The 20539-nt window shown below is 51.3% G+C and overlaps 1 protein-coding gene across 1 annotated transcript in view; it reads right to left on the bottom strand.

The window, feature by feature from the left end:
- The window catches only part of LOC139369997 (voltage-dependent T-type calcium channel subunit alpha-1H-like), a 173336-nt gene that overhangs the window by 74899 nt on the left and 77898 nt on the right, over positions 1 to 20539 (bottom strand). Inside the window, exon 25 of the mRNA XM_071109275.1 lies at positions 18877 to 19069. Within this exon, the coding sequence (XP_070965376.1) occupies positions 18877 to 19069 (193 nt within the window). The remainder of the gene's footprint in view (positions 1 to 18876; positions 19070 to 20539) is intronic.

Here is a 20539-nt window from a genome sequence, read left to right as displayed (position 1 = left end):
GTAACCTGGTCATTAAACTGGGCCTCTCCTTGGCCTTTGTTACAGACACACAGAGTAACCTGGTCATTAAACTGGGCCTCTCCTGGGCCTCTGCAACACACACACAGAGTAACCTGGGAATTAAACTGGGCCTCTCCTGGGCCTCTGTTACAGGCAAACAGAGTAACCTGGTCATTAAACTGGACCTCTCCTGGGCCTCTGGAACACACAAATAGAGTAACCTGGTCATTAAACTGGGCCTCGCCTGGGCCTCTGTTACAGACACACAGAGTAACCTGGTCATTAAACTGGGCCTCTCCTGGGCCTCTGTTACAGACAAACAGAGTAACCTGGTCATTAAACTGGACCTCTCCTGGGCCTCTGGAACACACAAATAGAGTAACCTGGTCATTAAACTGGGCCTCGCCTGGGCCTCTGTTACAGACACACAGAGTAACCTGGGCATTAAACTGGGCCTCTCCTGGGCCTCTGTTACACACACAGAGAGTAACCTGTTAATTAAACTGGGCCTCTCCTGGGCCTCTGTTACAGACACACAGAGTAACCTGGTCAATAAACTGGGCCTCTGTTACAGACACACAGAGTAACCTGGGCATTAAACTGGGCCTCTCCTGGGCCTCTGTTACAGACACAGAGAGTAACCTGGTCATTAAACTGGGCCTCTCCTGGGCCTCTGTTACAGACAAACAGAGTAACCTGGTCATTAAACTGGCCTCTCCTGGGCCTCTGCAACACACACACAGAGTAACCTTGTCATTAAACTGGACCTCTCCTGGGCCTCTGGAACACACAAATAGAGTAACCTGGTCATTAAACTGGGGGGTCTCCTGGGCCTCTGCAGCACACACACAGAGTAACCTGGTCATTAAACTGGGCCTCTCCTGGGCCTCTGTTACAGACACACAGAGTAACCTGGGCATTAAACTGGGCCTCTCCTGGGCCTCTGTTACAGACACACAGAGTAACCTGGTCATTAAACTGGGCCTCTCCTGGGCCTCTCCTGGGCCTCTGTTACAGACACACAGAGTAACCTGGTCATTAAACTGGGCCTCTCCTGGGCCTCTGTTACAGACACACAGAGTAACCTGGTCATTAAACTGGGCCTCTCCTGGGCCTCTGTTACAGACACACAGAGTAACCTGGTCATTAAACTGGGCCTCTCCTGGGCCTCTGTTACAGACACACAGAGTAACCTGGTTATTAAACTGGGCCTCTCCTGGGCCTCTGTTACAGACACACAGAGTAACCTGGTCATTAAACTGGGCCTCTCCTGGGCCTCTGTTACAGACACACAGAGTAACCTGGTCATTAAACTGGGCCTCTCCTGGGCCTCTGTTACAGACACACAGAGTAAAGTGGTCATTAAACTGGGCCTCTCCTGGGCCTCTGTTACAGACACACAGAGTAACCTGGTCATTAAACTGGGCCTCTCCTGGGCCTCTGTTACAGACACACAGAGTAACCTGGTCATTAAACTGGGCCTCTCCTGGGCCTCTGTTACAGACACACAGAGTAACCTGGTCATTAAACTGGGCCTCTCCTGGGCCTCTGTTACAGACACACAGAGTAACCTGGTCATTAAACTGGGCCTCTCCTGGGCCTCTGTTACAGACACACAGAGTAACCTGGTCATTAAACTGGGCCTCTCCTGGGCCTCTGCAGCACACACACAGAGTAACCTGGTCATTAAACTGGGCCTCTCCTGGGCCTCTGTTACAGACACACAGAGTAACCTGGTCATTAAACTGGGCCTCTCCTGGGCCTCTGTTACAGACACACAGAGTAACCTGGTCATTAAACTGGGCCTCTCCTGGGCCTCTGTTACAGACACACAGAGTAACCTGGTCATTAAACTGGGCCTCTCCTGGGCCTCTGTTACAGACACACAGAGTAACCTGGTCATTAAACTGGGCATCTCCTGGGCCTCTGTTACAGACACACAGAGTAACCTGGTCATTAAACTGGGCCTCTCCTGGGCCTCTGTTACAGACACACAGAGTAACCTGGTCATTAAACTGGGCCTCTCCTGGGCCTCTGTTACAGACACACAGAGTAACCTGGTCATTAAACTGGGCCTCTCCTGGGCCTCTCCTGGACCTCTGTTACAGACACACAGAGTAACCTGGTCATTAAACTGGGCCTCTCCTGGGCCTCTGTTACAGAACAGAGTAACCTGGTCACACCTCTCCTGGGCCTCTGTTACACACACAGAGTAACCTGGTCATTAAACTGGGCCTCGCCTGGGCCTCTGTTACAGACACACAGAGTAACCTGGGCATTAAACTGGGCCTCTCCTGGGCCTCTGTTACACACACAGAGAGTAACCTGTTAATTAAACTGGGCCTCTCCTGGGCCTCTGTTACAGACACACAGAGTAACCTGGTCAATAAACTGGGCCTCTGTTACAGACACACAGAGTAACCTGGGCATTAAACTGGGCCTCTCCTGGGCCTCTGTTACAGACACAGAGAGTAACCTGGTCATTAAACTGGGCCTCTCCTGGGCCTCTGTTACAGACAAACAGAGTAACCTGGTCATTAAACTGGCCTCTCCTGGGCCTCTGCAACACACACACAGAGTAACCTTGTCATTAAACTGGACCTCTCCTGGGCCTCTGGAACACACAAATAGAGTAACCTGGTCATTAAACTGGGGGGTCTCCTGGGCCTCTGCAGCACACACACAGAGTAACCTGGTCATTAAACTGGGCCTCTCCTGGGCCTCTGTTACAGACACACAGAGTAACCTGGGCATTAAACTGGGCCTCTCCTGGGCCTCTGTTACAGACACACAGAGTAACCTGGTCATTAAACTGGGCCTCTCCTGGGCCTCTCCTGGGCCTCTGTTACAGACACACAGAGTAACCTGGTCATTAAACTGGGCCTCTCCTGGGCCTCTGTTACAGACACACAGAGTAACCTGGTCATTAAACTGGGCCTCTCCTGGGCCTCTGTTACAGACACACAGAGTAACCTGGTCATTAAACTGGGCCTCTCCTGGGCCTCTGTTACAGACACACAGAGTAACCTGGTTATTAAACTGGGCCTCTCCTGGGCCTCTGTTACAGAAACACAGAGTAACCTGGTCATTAAACTGGGCCTCTCCTGGGCCTCTGTTACAGACACACAGAGTAACCTGGTCATTAAACTGGGCCTCTCCTGGGCCTCTGTTACAGACACACAGAGTAAAGTGGTCATTAAACTGGGCCTCTCCTGGGCCTCTGTTACAGACACACAGAGTAACCTGGTCATTAAACCGGGCCTCTCCTGGGCCTCTGTTACAGACACACAGAGTAACCTGGTCATTAAACCGGGCCTCTCCTGGGCCTCTGTTACAGACACACAGAGTAACCTGGTCATTAAACTGGGCCTCTCCTGGGCCTCTGTTACAGACACACAGAGTAACCTGGTCATTAAACTGGGCCTCTCCTGGGCCTCTGTTACAGACACACAGAGTAACCTGGTCATTAAACTGGGCCTCTCCTGGGCCTCTGCAGCACACACACAGAGTAACCTGGTCATTAAACTGGGCCTCTCCTGGGCCTCTGTTACAGACACACAGAGTAACCTGGTCATTAAACTGGGCCTCTCCTGGGCCTCTGTTACAGACACACAGAGTAACCTGGTCATTAAACTGGGCCTCTCCTGGGCCTCTGTTACAGACACACAGAGTAACCTGGTCATTAAACTGGGCCTCTCCTGGGCCTCTGTTACAGACACACAGAGTAACCTGGTCATTAAACTGGGCATCTCCTGGGCCTCTGTTACAGACACACAGAGTAACCTGGTCATTAAACTGGGCCTGGTCATTAAACTGGGCCTCTCCTGGGCCTCTGTTACAGACACACAGAGTAACCTGGTCATTAAACTGGGCCTCTCCTGGGCCTCTGTTACAGACACACAGAGTAACCTGGTCATTAAACTGGGCCTCTCCTGGGCCTCTCCTGGGCCTCTGTTACAGACACAGAGAGTAACCTGGTCATTAAACTGGGCCTCTCCTGGGCCTCTGTTACAGACACACAGAGTGGTCATTAAACTGGGCCTCTGTTACAGACACACAGAGTAACCTGGTCATTAAACTGGGCCTCTCCTGGGCCTCTGGAACACACACACAGAGTAACCTGGTCATTAAACTGGGCCTCTGTTACAGACACACAGAGTAACCTGGTCATTAAACTGGGCCTCTCCTGGGCCTCTGTTACAGACACACAGAGTAACCTGGTCATTAAACTGGGCCTCTCCTGGGCCTCTGTTACAGACACACAGAGTAACCTGGTCATTAAACTGGGCCTCTCCTGGGCCTCTGTTACAGACACACAGAGTAACCTGGTCATTAAACTGGGCCTCTCCTGGGCCTCTGTTACAGACACACAGAGTAACCTGGTCATTAAACTGGGCCTCTGTGACAGACACACAGAGTAACCTGGTCATTAAACTGGGCCTCTCCTGGGCCTCTGTTACAGACACACAGAGTAACCTGGTCATTAAACTGGGCCTCTCCTTGGCCTTTGTTACAGACACACAGAGTAACCTGGTCATTAAACTGGGCCTCTCCTGGGCCTCTGCAACACACACACAGAGTAACCTGGGAATTAAACTGGGCCTCTCCTGGGCCTCTGTTACAGGCAAACAGAGTAACCTGGTCATTAAACTGGACCTCTCCTGGGCCTCTGGAACACACAAATAGAGTAACCTGGTCATTAAACTGGGCCTCGCCTGGGCCTCTGTTACAGACACACAGAGTAACCTGGTCATTAAACTGGGCCTCTCCTGGGCCTCTGTTACAGACAAACAGAGTAACCTGGTCATTAAACTGGACCTCTCCTGGGCCTCTGGAACACACAAATAGAGTAACCTGGTCATTAAACTTGGCCTCGCCTGGGCCTCTGTTACAGACACACAGAGTAACCTGGGCATTAAACTGGGCCTCTCCTGGGCCTCTGTTACACACACAGAGAGTAACCTGTTAATTAAACTGGGCCTCTCCTGGGCCTCTGTTACAGACACACAGAGTAACCTGGTCAATAAACTGGGCCTCTGTTACAGACACACAGAGTAACCTGGGCATTAAACTGGGCCTCTCCTGGGCCTCTGCAACACACACACAGAGTAACCTTGTCATTAAACTGGACCTCTCCTGGGCCTCTGGAACACACAAATAGAGTAACCTGGTCATTAAACTGGGGGGTCTCCTGGGCCTCTGCAGCACACACACAGAGTAACCTGGTCATTAAACTGGGCCTCTCCTGGGCCTCTGTTACAGACACACAGAGTAACCTGGTCATTAAACTGGGCCTCTCCTGGGCCTCTGTTACAGACACACAGAGTAAAGTGGTCATTAAACTGGGCCTCTCCTGGGCCTCTGTTACAGACACACAGAGTAACCTGGTCATTAAACCGGGCCTCTCCTGGGCCTCTGTTACAGACACACAGAGTAACCTGGTCATTAAACCGGGCCTCTCCTGGGCCTCTGTTACAGACACACAGAGTAACCTGGTCATTAAACTGGGCCTCTCCTGGGCCTCTGTTACAGACACACAGAGTAACCTGGTCATTAAACTGGGCCTCTCCTGGGCCTCTGTTACAGACACACAGAGTAACCTGGTCATTAAACTGGGCCTCTCCTGGGCCTCTGCAGCACACACACAGAGTAACCTGGTCATTAAACTGGGCCTCTCCTGGGCCTCTGTTACAGACACACAGAGTAACCTGGTCATTAAACTGGGCCTCTCCTGGGCCTCTGTTACAGACACACAGAGTAACCTGGTCATTAAACTGGGCCTCTCCTGGGCCTCTGTTACAGACACACAGAGTAACCTGGTCATTAAACTGGGCCTCTCCTGGGCCTCTGTTACAGACACACAGAGTAACCTGGTCATTAAACTGGGCATCTCCTGGGCCTCTGTTACAGACACACAGAGTAACCTGGTCATTAAACTGGGCCTCTCCTGGGCCTCTGTTACAGACACACAGAGTAACCTGGTCATTAAACTGGGTCTCTCCTGGGCCTCTGTTACAGACACACAGAGTAACCTGGTCATTAAACTGGGCCTCTCCTGGGCCTCTCCTGGACCTCTGTTACAGACACACAGAGTAACCTGGTCATTAAACTGGGCCTCTCCTGGGCCTCTGGAACACACACACAGAGTAACCTGGTCATTAAACTGGGCCTCTGGGCCTCTGTTACAGACACACAGAGTGGGCCTCTGTTACAGACACACAGAGTAACCTGGTCATTAAACTGGGCCTCTCCTGGGCCTCTGTTACAGACAAACAGAGTACACATTAAACTGCACACAGAATAACCTGGTCATTAAACTGGGCCTCTCCTGGGCCTCTGTTACAGACACACAGAGTAACCTGGTCATTAAACTGGGCCTCTCCTGGGCCTCTGTTACAGACACACAGAGTAACCTGGTCATTAAACTGGGCCTCTCCTGGGCCTCTGTTACAGACACACAGAGTAACCTGGTCATTAAACTGGGCCTCTGTGACAGACACACAGAGTAACCTGGTCATTAAACTGGGCCTCTCCTGGGCCTCTGTTACAGACACACAGAGTAACCTGGTCATTAAACTGGGCCTCTCCTGGGCCTTTGTTACAGACACACAGAGTAACCTGGTCATTAAACTGGGCCTCTCCTGGGCCTCTGCAACACACACACAGAGTAACCTGGGAATTAAACTGGGCCTCTCCTGGGCCTCTGTTACAGGCAAACAGAGTAACCTGGTCATTAAACTGGACCTCTCCTGGGCCTCTGGAACACACAAATAGAGTAACCTGGTCATTAAACTGGGCCTCGCCTGGGCCTCTGTTACAGACACACAGAGTAACCTGGTCATTAAACTGGGCCTCTCCTGGGCCTCTGTTACAGACAAACAGAGTAACCTGGTCATTAAACTGGACCTCTCCTGGGCCTCTGGAACACACAAATAGAGTAACCTGGTCATTAAACTTGGCCTCGCCTGGGCCTCTGTTACAGACACACAGAGTAACCTGGGCATTAAACTGGGCCTCTCCTGGGCCTCTGTTACACACACAGAGAGTAACCTGTTAATTAAACTGGGCCTCTCCTGGGCCTCTGTTACAGACACACAGAGTAACCTGGTCAATAAACTGGGCCTCTGTTACAGACACACAGAGTAACCTGGGCATTAAACTGGGCCTCTCCTGGGCCTCTGCAACACACACACAGAGTAACCTTGTCATTAAACTGGACCTCTCCTGGGCCTCTGGAACACACAAATAGAGTAACCTGGTCATTAAACTGGGGGGTCTCCTGGGCCTCTGCAGCACACACACAGAGTAACCTGGTCATTAAACTGGGCCTCTCCTGGGCCTCTGTTACAGACACACAGAGTAACCTGGGCATTAAACTGGGCCTCTCCTGGGCCTCTGTTACAGACACACAGAGTAACCTGGTCATTAAACTGGGCCTCTCCTGGGCCTCTCCTGGGCCTCTGTTACAGACACACAGAGTAACCTGGTCATTAAACTGGGCCTCTCCTGGGCCTCTGTTACAGACACACAGAGTAACCTGGTCATTAAACTGGGCCTCTCCTGGGCCTCTGTTACAGACACACAGAGTAACCTGGTCATTAAACTGGGCCTCTCCTGGGCCTCTGTTACAGACACACAGAGTAACCTGGTTATTAAACTGGGCCTCTCCTGGGCCTCTGTTACAGAAACACAGAGTAACCTGGTCATTAAACTGGGCCTCTCCTGGGCCTCTGTTACAGACACACAGAGTAACCTGGTCATTAAACTGGGCCTCTCCTGGGCCTCTGTTACAGACACACAGAGTAAAGTGGTCATTAAACTGGGCCTCTCCTGGGCCTCTGTTACAGACACACAGAGTAACCTGGTCATTAAACCGGGCCTCTCCTGGGCCTCTGTTACAGACACACAGAGTAACCTGGTCATTAAACCGGGCCTCTCCTGGGCCTCTGTTACAGACACACAGAGTAACCTGGTCATTAAACTGGGCCTCTCCTGGGCCTCTGTTACAGACACACAGAGTAACCTGGTCATTAAACTGGGCCTCTCCTGGGCCTCTGTTACAGACACACAGAGTAACCTGGTCATTAAACTGGGCCTCTCCTGGGCCTCTGCAGCACACACACAGAGTAACCTGGTCATTAAACTGGGCCTCTCCTGGGCCTCTGTTACAGACACACAGAGTAACCTGGTCATTAAACTGGGCCTCTCCTGGGCCTCTGTTACAGACACACAGAGTAACCTGGTCATTAAACTGGGCCTCTCCTGGGCCTCTGTTACAGACACACAGAGTAACCTGGTCATTAAACTGGGCCTCTCCTGGGCCTCTGTTACAGACACACAGAGTAACCTGGTCATTAAACTGGGCATCTCCTGGGCCTCTGTTACAGACACACAGAGTAACCTGGTCATTAAACTGGGCCTCTCCTGGGCCTCTGTTACAGACACACAGAGTAACCTGGTCATTAAACTGGGTCTCTCCTGGGCCTCTGTTACAGACACACAGAGTAACCTGGTCATTAAACTGGGCCTCTCCTGGGCCTCTCCTGGACCTCTGTTACAGACACACAGAGTAACCTGGTCATTAAACTGGGCCTCTCCTGGGCCTCTGGAACACACACACAGAGTAACCTGGTCATTAAACTGGGCCTCTGTTACAGACACACAGAGTAACCTGGTCATTAAACTGGGCCTCTCCTGGGCCTCTGTTACAGGCACACAGAATAACCTGGTCATTAAACTGGGCCTCTCCTGGGCCTCTGTTACAGACACACAGAGTAACCTGGTCATTAAACTGGGCCTCTCCTGGGCCTCTGTTACAGACACACAGAGTAACCTGGTCATTAAACTGGGCCTCTCCTGGGCCTCTGTTACAGACACACAGAGTAACCTGGTCATTAAACTGGGCCTCTGTGACAGACACACAGAGTAACCTGGTCATTAAACTGGGCCTCTCCTGGGCCTCTGTTACAGACACACAGAGTAACCTGGTCATTAAACTGGGCCTCTCCTTGGCCTTTGTTACAGACACACAGAGTAACCTGGTCATTAAACTGGGCCTCTCCTGGGCCTCTGCAACACACACACAGAGTAACCTGGGAATTAAACTGGGCCTCTCCTGGGCCTCTGTTACAGGCAAACAGAGTAACCTGGTCATTAAACTGGACCTCTCCTGGGCCTCTGGAACACACAAATAGAGTAACCTGGTCATTAAACTGGGCCTCGCCTGGGCCTCTGTTACAGACACACAGAGTAACCTGGTCATTAAACTGGGCCTCTCCTGGGCCTCTGTTACAGACAAACAGAGTAACCTGGTCATTAAACTGGACCTCTCCTGGGCCTCTGGAACACACAAATAGAGTAACCTGGTCATTAAACTTGGCCTCGCCTGGGCCTCTGTTACAGACACACAGAGTAACCTGGGCATTAAACTGGGCCTCTCCTGGGCCTCTGTTACACACACAGAGAGTAACCTGTTAATTAAACTGGGCCTCTCCTGGGCCTCTGTTACAGACACACAGAGTAACCTGGTCAATAAACTGGGCCTCTGTTACAGACACACAGAGTAACCTGGGCATTAAACTGGGCCTCTCCTGGGCCTCTGTTACAGACACAGAGAGTAACCTGGTCATTAAACTGGGCCTCTCCTGGGCCTCTGTTACAGACAAACAGAGTAACCTGGTCATTAAACTGCCTCTCCTGGGCCTCTGCAACACACACACAGAGTAACCTTGTCATTAAACTGGACCTCTCCTGGGCCTCTGGAACACACAAATAGAGTAACCTGGTCATTAAACTGGGGGTCTCCTGGGCCTCTGCAGCACACACACAGAGTAACCTGGTCATTAAACTGGGCCTCTCCTGGGCCTCTGTTACAGACACACAGAGTAACCTGGGCATTAAACTGGGCCTCTCCTGGGCCTCTGTTACAGACACACAGAGTAACCTGGTCATTAAACTGGGCCTCTCCTGGGCCTCTCCTGGGCCTCTGTTACAGACACACAGAGTAACCTGGTCATTAAACTGGCTCTCTCCTGGGCCTCTGTTACAGACACACAGAGTAACCTGGTCATTAAACTGGGCCTCTCCTGGGCTTCTGTTACAGACACACAGAGTAACCTGCTCATTAAACTGGGCCTCTCCTGGGCCTCTGTTACAGACACACAGAGTAACCTGGTTATTAAACTGGGCCTCTCCTGGGCCTCTGTTACAGAAACACAGAGTAACCTGGTCATTAAACTGGGCCTCTCCTGGGCCTCTGTTACAGACACACAGAGTAACCTGGTCATTAAACTGGGCCTCTCCTGGGCCTCTGTTACAGACACACAGAGTAAAGTGGTCATTAAACTGGGCCTCTCCTGGGCCTCTGTTACAGACACACAGAGTAACCTGGTCATTAAACCGGGCCTCTCCTGGGCCTCTGTTACAGACACACAGAGTAACCTGGTCATTAAACCGGGCCTCTCCTGGGCCTCTGTTACAGACACACAGAGTAACCTGGTCATTAAACTGGGCCTCTCCTGGGCCTCTGTTACAGACACACAGAGTAACCTGGTCATTAAACTGGGCCTCTCCTGGGCCTCTGTTACAGACACACAGAGTAACCTGGTCATTAAACTGGGCCTCTCCTGGGCCTCTGTTACAGACACACAGAGTAACCTGGTCATTAAACTGGGCCTCTCCTGGGCCTCTGTTACAGACACACAGAGTAACCTGGTCATTAAACTGGGCCTCTGGGCCTCTGGGAGTAACCTGGTCATTAAACTGGGCCTCTCCTGGGCCTCTGTTACAGACACACAGAGTAACCTGGTCATTAAACTGGGCCTCTCCTGGGCCTCTGTTACAGACACAAAGAGTAACCTGGTGATTAACTGGGCCTCTCCTGGGCCTCTGTTACAGACACAAAGAGTAACCTGGTGATTAACTGGGCCTCTCCTGGGCCTGTTACAGACACACAGAGTAAAGTGGTCATTAAACTGGGCCTCTACTGGGCCTCTGTTACAGACACACAGAGTAACCTGGTCATTAAACTGGGCCTCCCCTGGGCCTCTGTTACAGACACACAGAGTAACCTGGGCATTAAACTGGGCCTCTCCTGGGCCTCTGTTACAGACACAGAGAGTAACCTGGTCATTAAACTGGGCCTCTCCTGGGCCTCTGTTACAGACAAACAGAGTAACCTGGTCATTAAACTGGGCCTCTCCTGGGCCTCTGCAACACACACACAGAGTAACCTTGTCATTAAACTGGACCTCTCCTGGGCCTCTGGAACACACAAATAGAGTAACCTGGTCATTAAACTGGGGGGTCTCCTGGGCCTCTGCAGCACACACACAGAGTAACCTGGTCATTAAACTGGGCCTCTCCTGGGCCTCTGTTACAGACACACAGAGTAACCTGGGCATTAAACTGGGCCTCTCCTGGGCCTCTGTTACAGACACACAGAGTAACCTGGTCATTAAACTGGGCCTCTCCTGGGCCTCTCCTGGGCCTCTGTTACAGACACACAGAGTAACCTGGTCATTAAACTGGGCCTCTCCTGGGCCTCTGTTACAGACACACAGAGTAACCTGGTCATTAAACTGGGCCTCTCCTGGGCCTCTGTTACAGACACACAGAGTAACCTGGTCATTAAACTGGGCCTCTCCTGGGCCTCTGTTACAGACACACAGAGTAACCTGGTCATTAAACTGGGCCTCTCCTGGGCCTCTCCTGGGCCTCTGTTACAGACACACAGAGTAACCTGGTCATTAAACTGGGCCTCTCCTGGGCCTCTGTTACAGACACACAGAGTAACCTGGTCATTAAACTGGGCCTCCCCTGGGCCTCTGTTACAGACACACAGAGTAACCTGGTCATTAAACTGGGCCTCTCCTGGGCCTCTGTTACAGAAACACAGAGTAACCTGGTCATTAAACTGGGCCTCTCCTGGGCCTCTGTTACAGACACACAGAGTAACCTGGTCATTAAACTGGGCCTCTCCTGGGCCTCTGTTACAGACACACAGAGTAAAGTGGTCATTAAACTGGGCCTCTCCTGGGCCTCTGTTACAGACACACAGAGTAACCTGGTCATTAAACCGGGCCTCTCCTGGGCCTCTGTTACAGACACACAGAGTAACCTGGTCATTAAACCGGGCCTCTCCTGGGCCTCTGTTACAGACACACAGAGTAACCTGGTCATTAAACTGGGCCTCTCCTGGGCCTCTGTTACAGAAACACAGAGTAACCTGGTCATTAAACTGGGCCTCTCCTGGGCCTCTGTTACAGACACACAGAGTAACCTGGGCATTAAACTGGGCCTCTCCTGGGCCTCTGTTACAGACACACAGAGTAACCTGGTCATTAAACTGGGCCTCTCCTGGTCCTCTCCTGGGCCTCTGTTACAGACACACAGAGTAACCTGGTCATTAAACTGGGCCTCTCCTGGGCCTCTGTTACAGACACACAGAGTAACCTGGTCATTAAACTGGGCCTCTCCTGGGCCTCTGTTACAGACACACAGAGTAACCTGGTCATTAAACTGGGCCTCCCCTGGGCCTCTGTTACAGACACACAGAGTAACCTGGTCATTAAACTGGGCCTCTCCTGGGCCTCTGTTACAGAAACACAGAGTAACCTGGTCATTAAACTGGGCCTCTCCTGGGCCTCTGTTACAGACACAAAGAGTAACCTGGTCATTAAACTGGGCCTCTCCTGGGCCTCTGTTACAGACACACAGAGTAAAGTGGTCATTAAACTGGGCCTCTCCTGGGCCTCTGTTACAGACACACAGAGTAACCTGGTCATTAAACCGGGCCTCTCCTGGGCCTCTGTTACAGACACACAGAGTAACCTGGTCATTAAACCGGGCCTCTCCTGGGCCTCTGTTACAGACACACAGAGTAACCTGGTCATTAAACTGGGCCTCTCCTGGGCCTCTGTTACAGAAACACAGAGTAACCTGGTCATTAAACTGGGCCTCTCCTGGGCCTCTGTTACAGACACACAGAGTAACCTGGTCATTAAACTGGGCCTCTCCTGGGCCTCTGTTACAGACACACAGAGTAACCTGGTCATTAAACTTGGCCTCCCCTGGGCCTCTGGAACACACAAACAGAGTAACCTGGTCATTAAACTGGGCCTCTCCTGGGCCTCTGTTACAGACACACAGAGTAACCTGGTCATTAAACTGGGCCTCTCCTGGGCCTCTGTTACAGACACAAAGAGTAACCTGGTGATTAACTGGGCCTCTCCTGGGCCTCTGTTACAGACACAAAGAGTAACCTGGTGATTAACTGGGCCTCTCCTGGGCCTGTTACAGACACACAGAGTAAAGTGGTCATTAAACTGGGCCTCTACTGGGCCTCTGTTACAGACACACAGAGTAACCTGGTCATTAAACTGGGCCTCCCCTGGGCCTCTGTTACAGACACACAGAGTAACCTGGGCATTAAACTGGGCCTCTCCTGGGCCTCTGTTACAGACACAGAGAGTAACCTGGTCATTAAACTGGGCCTCTCCTGGGCCTCTGTTACAGACAAACAGAGTAACCTGGTCATTAAACTGGGCCTCTCCTGGGCCTCTGCAACACACACACAGAGTAACCTTGTCATTAAACTGGACCTCTCCTGGGCCTCTGGAACACACAAATAGAGTAACCTGGTCATTAAACTGGGGGGTCTCCTGGGCCTCTGCAGCACACACACAGAGTAACCTGGTCATTAAACTGGGCCTCTCCTGGGCCTCTGTTACAGACACACAGAGTAACCTGGTCATTAAACTGGGCCTCTCCTGGGCCTCTGTTACAGACACACAGAGTAACCTGGTCATTAAACTTGGCCTCCCCTGGGCCTCTGGAACACACAAACAGAGTAACCTGGTCATTAAACTGGGCCTCTCCTGGGCCTCTGTTACAGACACACAGAGTAACCTGGTCATTAAACTGGGCTTCTCCTGGGCCTCTGTTACAGACACAAAGAGTAACCTGGTGATTAACTGGGCCTCTCCTGGGCCTCTGTTACAGACACAAAGAGTAACCTGGTGATTAACTGGGCCTCTCCTGGGCCTGTTACAGACACACAGAGTAAAGTGGTCATTAAACTGGGCCTCTACTGGGCCTCTGTTACAGACACACAGAGTAACCTGGTCATTAAACTGGGCCTCCCCTGGGCCTCTGTTACAGACACACAGAGTAACCTGGGCATTAAACTGGGCCTCTCCTGGGCCTCTGTTACAGACACAGAGAGTAACCTGGTCATTAAACTGGGCCTCTCCTGGGCCTCTGTTACAGACAAACAGAGTAACCTGGTCATTAAACTGGGCCTCTCCTGGGCCTCTGCAACACACACACAGAGTAACCTTGTCATTAAACTGGACCTCTCCTGGGCCTCTGGAACACACAAATAGAGTAACCTGGTCATTAAACTGGGGGGTCTCCTGGGCCTCTGCAGCACACACACAGAGTAACCTGGTCATTAAACTGGGCCTCTCCTGGGCCTCTGTTACAGACACACAGAGTAACCTGGTCATTAAACTGGGCCTCTCCTGGGCCTCTCCTGGGCCTCTGTTACAGACACACAGAGTAACCTGGTCATTAAACTGGGCCTCTCCTGGGCCTCTGTTACAGACACACAGAGTAACCTGGTCATTAAACTGGGTCTCTCCTGGGCCTCTGTTACAGACACACAGAGTAACCTGGTCATTAAACTGGGCCTCTCCTGGGCCTCTGTTACAGACACACAGAGTAACCTGGTCATTAAACTGGGCCTCTCCTGGGCCTCTGTTACAGACACACAGAGTAACCTGGTCATTAAACTGGGCCTCCCCTGGGCCTCTGTTACAGACACACAGAGTAACCTGGTCATTAAACTGGGCCTCTCCTGGGCCTCTCCTGGGCCTCTGTTACAGACACACAGAGTAACCTGGTCATTAAACTGGGCCTCTCCTGGTCCTCTCCTGGGCCTCTGTTACAGACACAAAGAGTAACCTGGTCATTAACTGGGCCTCTCCTGGGCCTCTGTTACAGACACACAGAGTAAAGTGGTCATTAAACTGGGCCTCTACTGGGCCTCTGTTACAGACACACAGAGTAACCTGGTCATTAAACTGGGCCTCCCCTGGGCCTCTGTTACAGACACACAGAGTAACCTGGTCATTAAACTGGGCCTCTCCTGGGCCTCTCCTGGGCCTCTGTTACAGACACACAGAGTAACCTGGTCATTAAACTGGGCCTCTCCTGGGCCTCTCCTGGGCCTCTGTTACAGACACACAGAGTAACCTGGTCATTAAACTGGGCCTCTCCTGGGTCTCCCCTGGGCCTCTGTTACAGACACACAGATTAACCTGGTCATTAAACTGGGCCTCTCCTGGGCCTCTGTTACAGGCAAACAGAGTAACCTGGTCATTAAACTGGGCCTCTCCTGGGCCTCTGTTACAGACACACAGAGTAACCTGGTCATTAAACTGGGCCTCTCCTGGGCCTCTGTTACAGGCAAACAGAGTAACCTGGTCATTAAACTGGGCCTCTCCTGGGCCTCTGTTACAGACACACAGAGCAACCTGGTCATTGAACTGGGCCTCTCCTGGGCCTCTGTTACAGACACACAGAGTAACCTGGTCATTAAACTGGGCCTCTCCTGGGCCTCTGTTACAGACACACAGAGTAACCTGGTCATTAAACTTGGCCTCCCCTGGGCCTCTGGAACACACAAACAGAGTAACCTGGTCATTAAACTGGGCCTCTCCTGGGCCTCTGTTACAGACACACAGAGTAACCTGGTCATTAAACTGGGCTTCTCCTGGGCCTCTGTTACAGACACAAAGAGTAACCTGGTGATTAACTGGGCCTCTCCTGGGCCTCTGTTACAGACACAAAGAGTAACCTGGTGATTAACTGGGCCTCTCCTGGGCCTGTTACAGACACACAGAGTAAAGTGGTCATTAAACTGGGCCTCTACTGGGCCTCTGTTACAGACACACAGAGTAACCTGGTCATTAAACTGGGCCTCCCCTGGGCCTCTGTTACAGACACACAGAGTAACCTGGGCATTAAACTGGGCCTCTCCTGGGCCTCTGTTACAGACACAGAGAGTAACCTGGTCATTAAACTGGGCCTCTCCTGGGCCTCTGTTACAGACAAACAGAGTAACCTGGTCATTAAACTGGGCCTCTCCTGGGCCTCTGCAACACACACACAGAGTAACCTTGTCATTAAACTGGACCTCTCCTGGGCCTCTGGAACACACAAATAGAGTAACCTGGTCATTAAACTGGGGGGTCTCCTGGGCCTCTGCAGCACACACACAGAGTAACCTGGTCATTAAACTGGGCCTCTCCTGGGCCTCTGTTACAGACACACAGAGTAACCTGGTCATTAAACTGGGCCTCTCCTGGGCCTCTCCTGGGCCTCTGTTACAGACACACAGAGTAACCTGGTCATTAAACTGGGCCTCTCCTGGGCCTCTGTTACAGACACACAGAGTAACCTGGTCATTAAACTGGGCCTCTCCTGGGCATCTGTTACAGACACACAGAGTAACCTGGTCATTAAACTGGGCCTCTCCTGGGCCTCTGTTACAGACACACAGAGTAACCTGGTCATTAAACTGGGCCTCTCCTGGGCCTCTGTTACAGACACACAGAGTAACCTGGTCATTAAACTGGGCCTCCCCTGGGCCTCTGTTACAGACACACAGAGTAACCTGGTCATTAAACTGGGCCTCTCCTGGGCCTCTCCTGGGCCTCTGTTACAGACACACAGAGTAACCTGGTCATTAAACTGGGCCTCTCCTGGTCCTCTCCTGGGCCTCTGTTACAGACACAAAGAGTAACCTGGTCATTAACTGGGCCTCTCCTGGGCCTCTGTTACAGACACACAGAGTAAAGTGGTCATTAAACTGGGCCTCTACTGGGCCTCTGTTACAGACACACAGAGTAACCTGGTCATTAAACTGGGCCTCCCCTGGGCCTCTGTTACAGACACACAGAGTAACCTGGTCATTAAACTGGGCCTCTCCTGGGCCTCTCCTGGGCCTCTGTTACAGACACACAGAGTAACCTGGTCATTAAACTGGGCCTCTCCTGGGCCTCTCCTGGGCCTCTGTTACAGACACACAGAGTAACCTGGTCATTAAACTGGGCCTCTCCTGGGTCTCCCCTGGGCCTCTGTTACAGACACACAGATTAACCTGGTCATTAAACTGGTCCTCTCCTGGGCCTCTGTTACAGACTCAAAGAGTAACCTGTCATTAAACTGGGCCTCTCCTTGGCCTCTGTTACAGGCAAACAGAGTAACCTGGTCATTAAACTGGGCCTCTCCTGGGCCTCTGTTACAGACACACAGAGCAACCTGGTCATTGAACTGGGCCTCTCCTGGGCCTCTGTTACAGACACACAGAGTAACCTGGTCATTAAACTGGGCCTCTCCTGGGCCTCTGTTACACACACACAGAGTAACCTGGTCATTAAACTGGGCCTCTCCTGGGCCTCTGTTACAGACACACAGAGTAACCTGGTCATTAAACTGGACCTCCCCTGGGCCTCTGTTACAGACAACCTGGTCATTAAACTGGGCCTCTCCTGGGCCTCTACTGGGCCTCTGTTACAGACACACAGAGTAACCTGGTCATTAAACTGGACCTCCCCTGGGCCTCTGTTACAGACAACCTGGTCATTAAACTGGGCCTCTCCTGGGCCTCTCCTGGGCCTCTGGAACACACAAACAGAGTAACCTGGTCATTAAACTGGGCCTCCCCTGGGCCTCTGGAACACACAAACAGAGTAACCTGGTCATTAAACTGGGCCTCTGTTACAGACACACAGAGTAACCTGGTCATTAAACTGGGCCTCTCCTGGGCCTCTGCAACACACACACACAGAGTAACCTGGTCATTAAACTGGGCCTCTCCTGGGCCTCTGTTACAGGCATACAGAGTAACCTGGTCATTAAACTGGGCCTCTCCTGGGCCTCTGTTACAGGCATACAGAGTAACCTGGTCATTAAACTGGGCCTCTCCTGGGCCTCTGTTACAGGCAAACAGAGTAACCTGGTCATTAAACTGGGTCTCTCCTGGGCCTCTGTTACAGGCAAACAGAGTAACCTGGTCATTAAACTGGGCCTCTCCTGGGCCTCTGTTACAGACACACAGAGTGACCTGGTCATTAAACTGGTCGTCTGCAGATCAGGTCTCAGGGACAACAGTAAAAATCTCCTTATGCTTCTGCTATGAGTTCATCGATGAAGCTACTGCCAGAGAGTTGTGACAGTGTGTGTGTGTGTGTGTGTGTGTGTGTGTGTGTGTGTGTGTGTGTGTATGCGTGTGTGTGTGTGTGTGTGTGTGTGTGTGTGTAGATGAAACTGCTGCCTCAGGAGTTCCATCCTATCCATCACCATCTCAAGGTGTCTTTGGCCAGAAAAGCATCTCTGTTTGCCAGAAAGTTTATGTCACTGAGCTGAACACTACGACAGACTGCAGATCGAGGGTTGTGTGTGTTTGGGTCTGTGTGTGTGTGTGTGTGTGTGTGTGTGTGTGTGTGTGTGTGTGTGTGTGTGTGTGTGTGTGTGTGTGTGTGTGTGTGTGTGTGTGTGTGTGTGTGTGTGTGTGTGTGTGTGTGTGTGTGTGTAGGAAACAGTATGTGTCACACCTAACTCAGGAGCAACATGTCTTCCCTCCCTCCCTCCCTCCCTCCCTGCTCTCTTGGCTCTCTTCTCCCCTCCCTCCCTCCCTCGTTCCCTCATTCCCTCCCTCCCTCCCTTACTCCTCCTCTCTGCTCTCTTCCCTCCCTCCCTCCCTCCCTCCCTCCCTCCCTCCCTCCCTCCCTCCCTCTTACTCCTCCTCCTCCTCTCTGCTCTCTTGGCTCCCTCCCTCCCTCCCTCCCTCCCTCCCTCCCTCCCTCTTACTCCTCCTCCTCTTCTCTGCTCTCTTGGCTCTCTTCTCCTCCCGGGCCTTGGCCTCCTCTTCCTCCTGGTCCTGACGACACTTGTGGAAGTTCTCCACGACGACGCCCACGAACATGTTGAGGACGAAGAAACTGACGATGAGGAGGAAGGAGATGAAGAACAGGAGCATCCACGGGTTGTGGTTCCTCACCGGCTGGAGAACGAAGATAAACCACAATATCAGAAACAGACAGATAAGGACTTATTGGTTCTACTGTTGTACTGCCTCAACACTCATCAGGACTTATTGGATCTACTGTTGTACTGCCTCAACACTCATCAGGACTTATTGGATCTACTGTTGTACTGCCTCAACACTCATCAGGACTTATTGGATCTACTGTTGTACTGCCTCAACACTCATCAGGACTTATTGGATCTACTGTTGTACTGCCACAACACTCATCAGGACTTATTGGATCTACTGCCACAACACTGATCAGGACTTATTGGTTCTACTGTTGTACTGCCACAACACTGATCAGGACTTATTGGTTCTACTGTTGTACTGCCACAACACTCATCAGGACTTATTGGTTCTACTGTTGTACTGCCACAACACTCATCAGGACTTATTGGTTCTACTGTTCTACTGCCACAACACTCATCAGGACTTATTGGAGCTACTGCCTCAACACTCATTAGGACTTATTGGATCTACTGTTGTACTGCCTCAACACTCATCAGGACTTATTGGAGCTACTGCCTCAACACTCATCAGGACTTATTGGATCTACTGCCACAACACTCATCAGGACTTATTGGATCTACTGCCACATCACTCATCAGGACTTATTGGTTCTACTGCCTCAACACTCATCAGGACTTATTGGATCTATTGGATCTACTGCCACAACACTCATCAGGACTTATTGGATCTACTGCCTCAACACTCATCAGGACTTATTGGATCTACTGTTGTACTGCCTCAACACTCATCAGGACTTATTGGTTCTACTGCCACAACACTCATCAGGACTTATTGGATCTAATGCCGCAACACTCTTCAGGACTAATTGGTTCTACTGTTGTACTGCCACAACACTCATCAGGACTTATTGGTTGTACTGCCACAACACTCATCAGGACTTATTGGATCTACTGCCACAACACTCATCAGGACTTATTGGATCTACTGCCACAACACTCATCAGGACTTATTGGTTCAACTGCCTCAACACTCTTCAGGACTTATTGGTTCTACTGTTGTACTGCCACAACACTCATCAGGACTTATTGGTTCTACTGTTGTACTGCCACAACACTCATCAGGACTTATTGGTTCTACTGTTGTACTGCCACAACACTCATCAGGACTTTATTGGCTCTACTGCCTCAACACTCATCAGGACTTATTGGATCTACTGTTGTACTGCCTCAACACTCATCAGGACTTATTGGTTCTACTGCCACAAAACTCATCAGGACTTATTGGTTCTACTGCCACAACACCCATCAGGACTTATTGGTTCTACTGCCACAACACTCATCAGGACTTATTGGTTCTACTGTTGTACTGCCACAACACTCATCAGGACTTATTGGTTCTACTGCCACAACACTCATCAGGACTTTTTGGTTCTACTGCCACAACACTCATCAGGACTTATTGGATCTACTGCCT

The sequence above is a fragment of the Oncorhynchus clarkii genome, chromosome 17 (genome assembly GCF_045791955.1).
Source record: "Oncorhynchus clarkii lewisi isolate Uvic-CL-2024 chromosome 17, UVic_Ocla_1.0, whole genome shotgun sequence".
In the NCBI taxonomy this organism is placed as follows: Eukaryota; Metazoa; Chordata; class Actinopteri; order Salmoniformes; family Salmonidae; genus Oncorhynchus; species Oncorhynchus clarkii.
The sequence above is the reverse complement of the archived record's forward strand: the minus strand, read 5'-3'. Positions and strand labels throughout refer to the sequence as shown.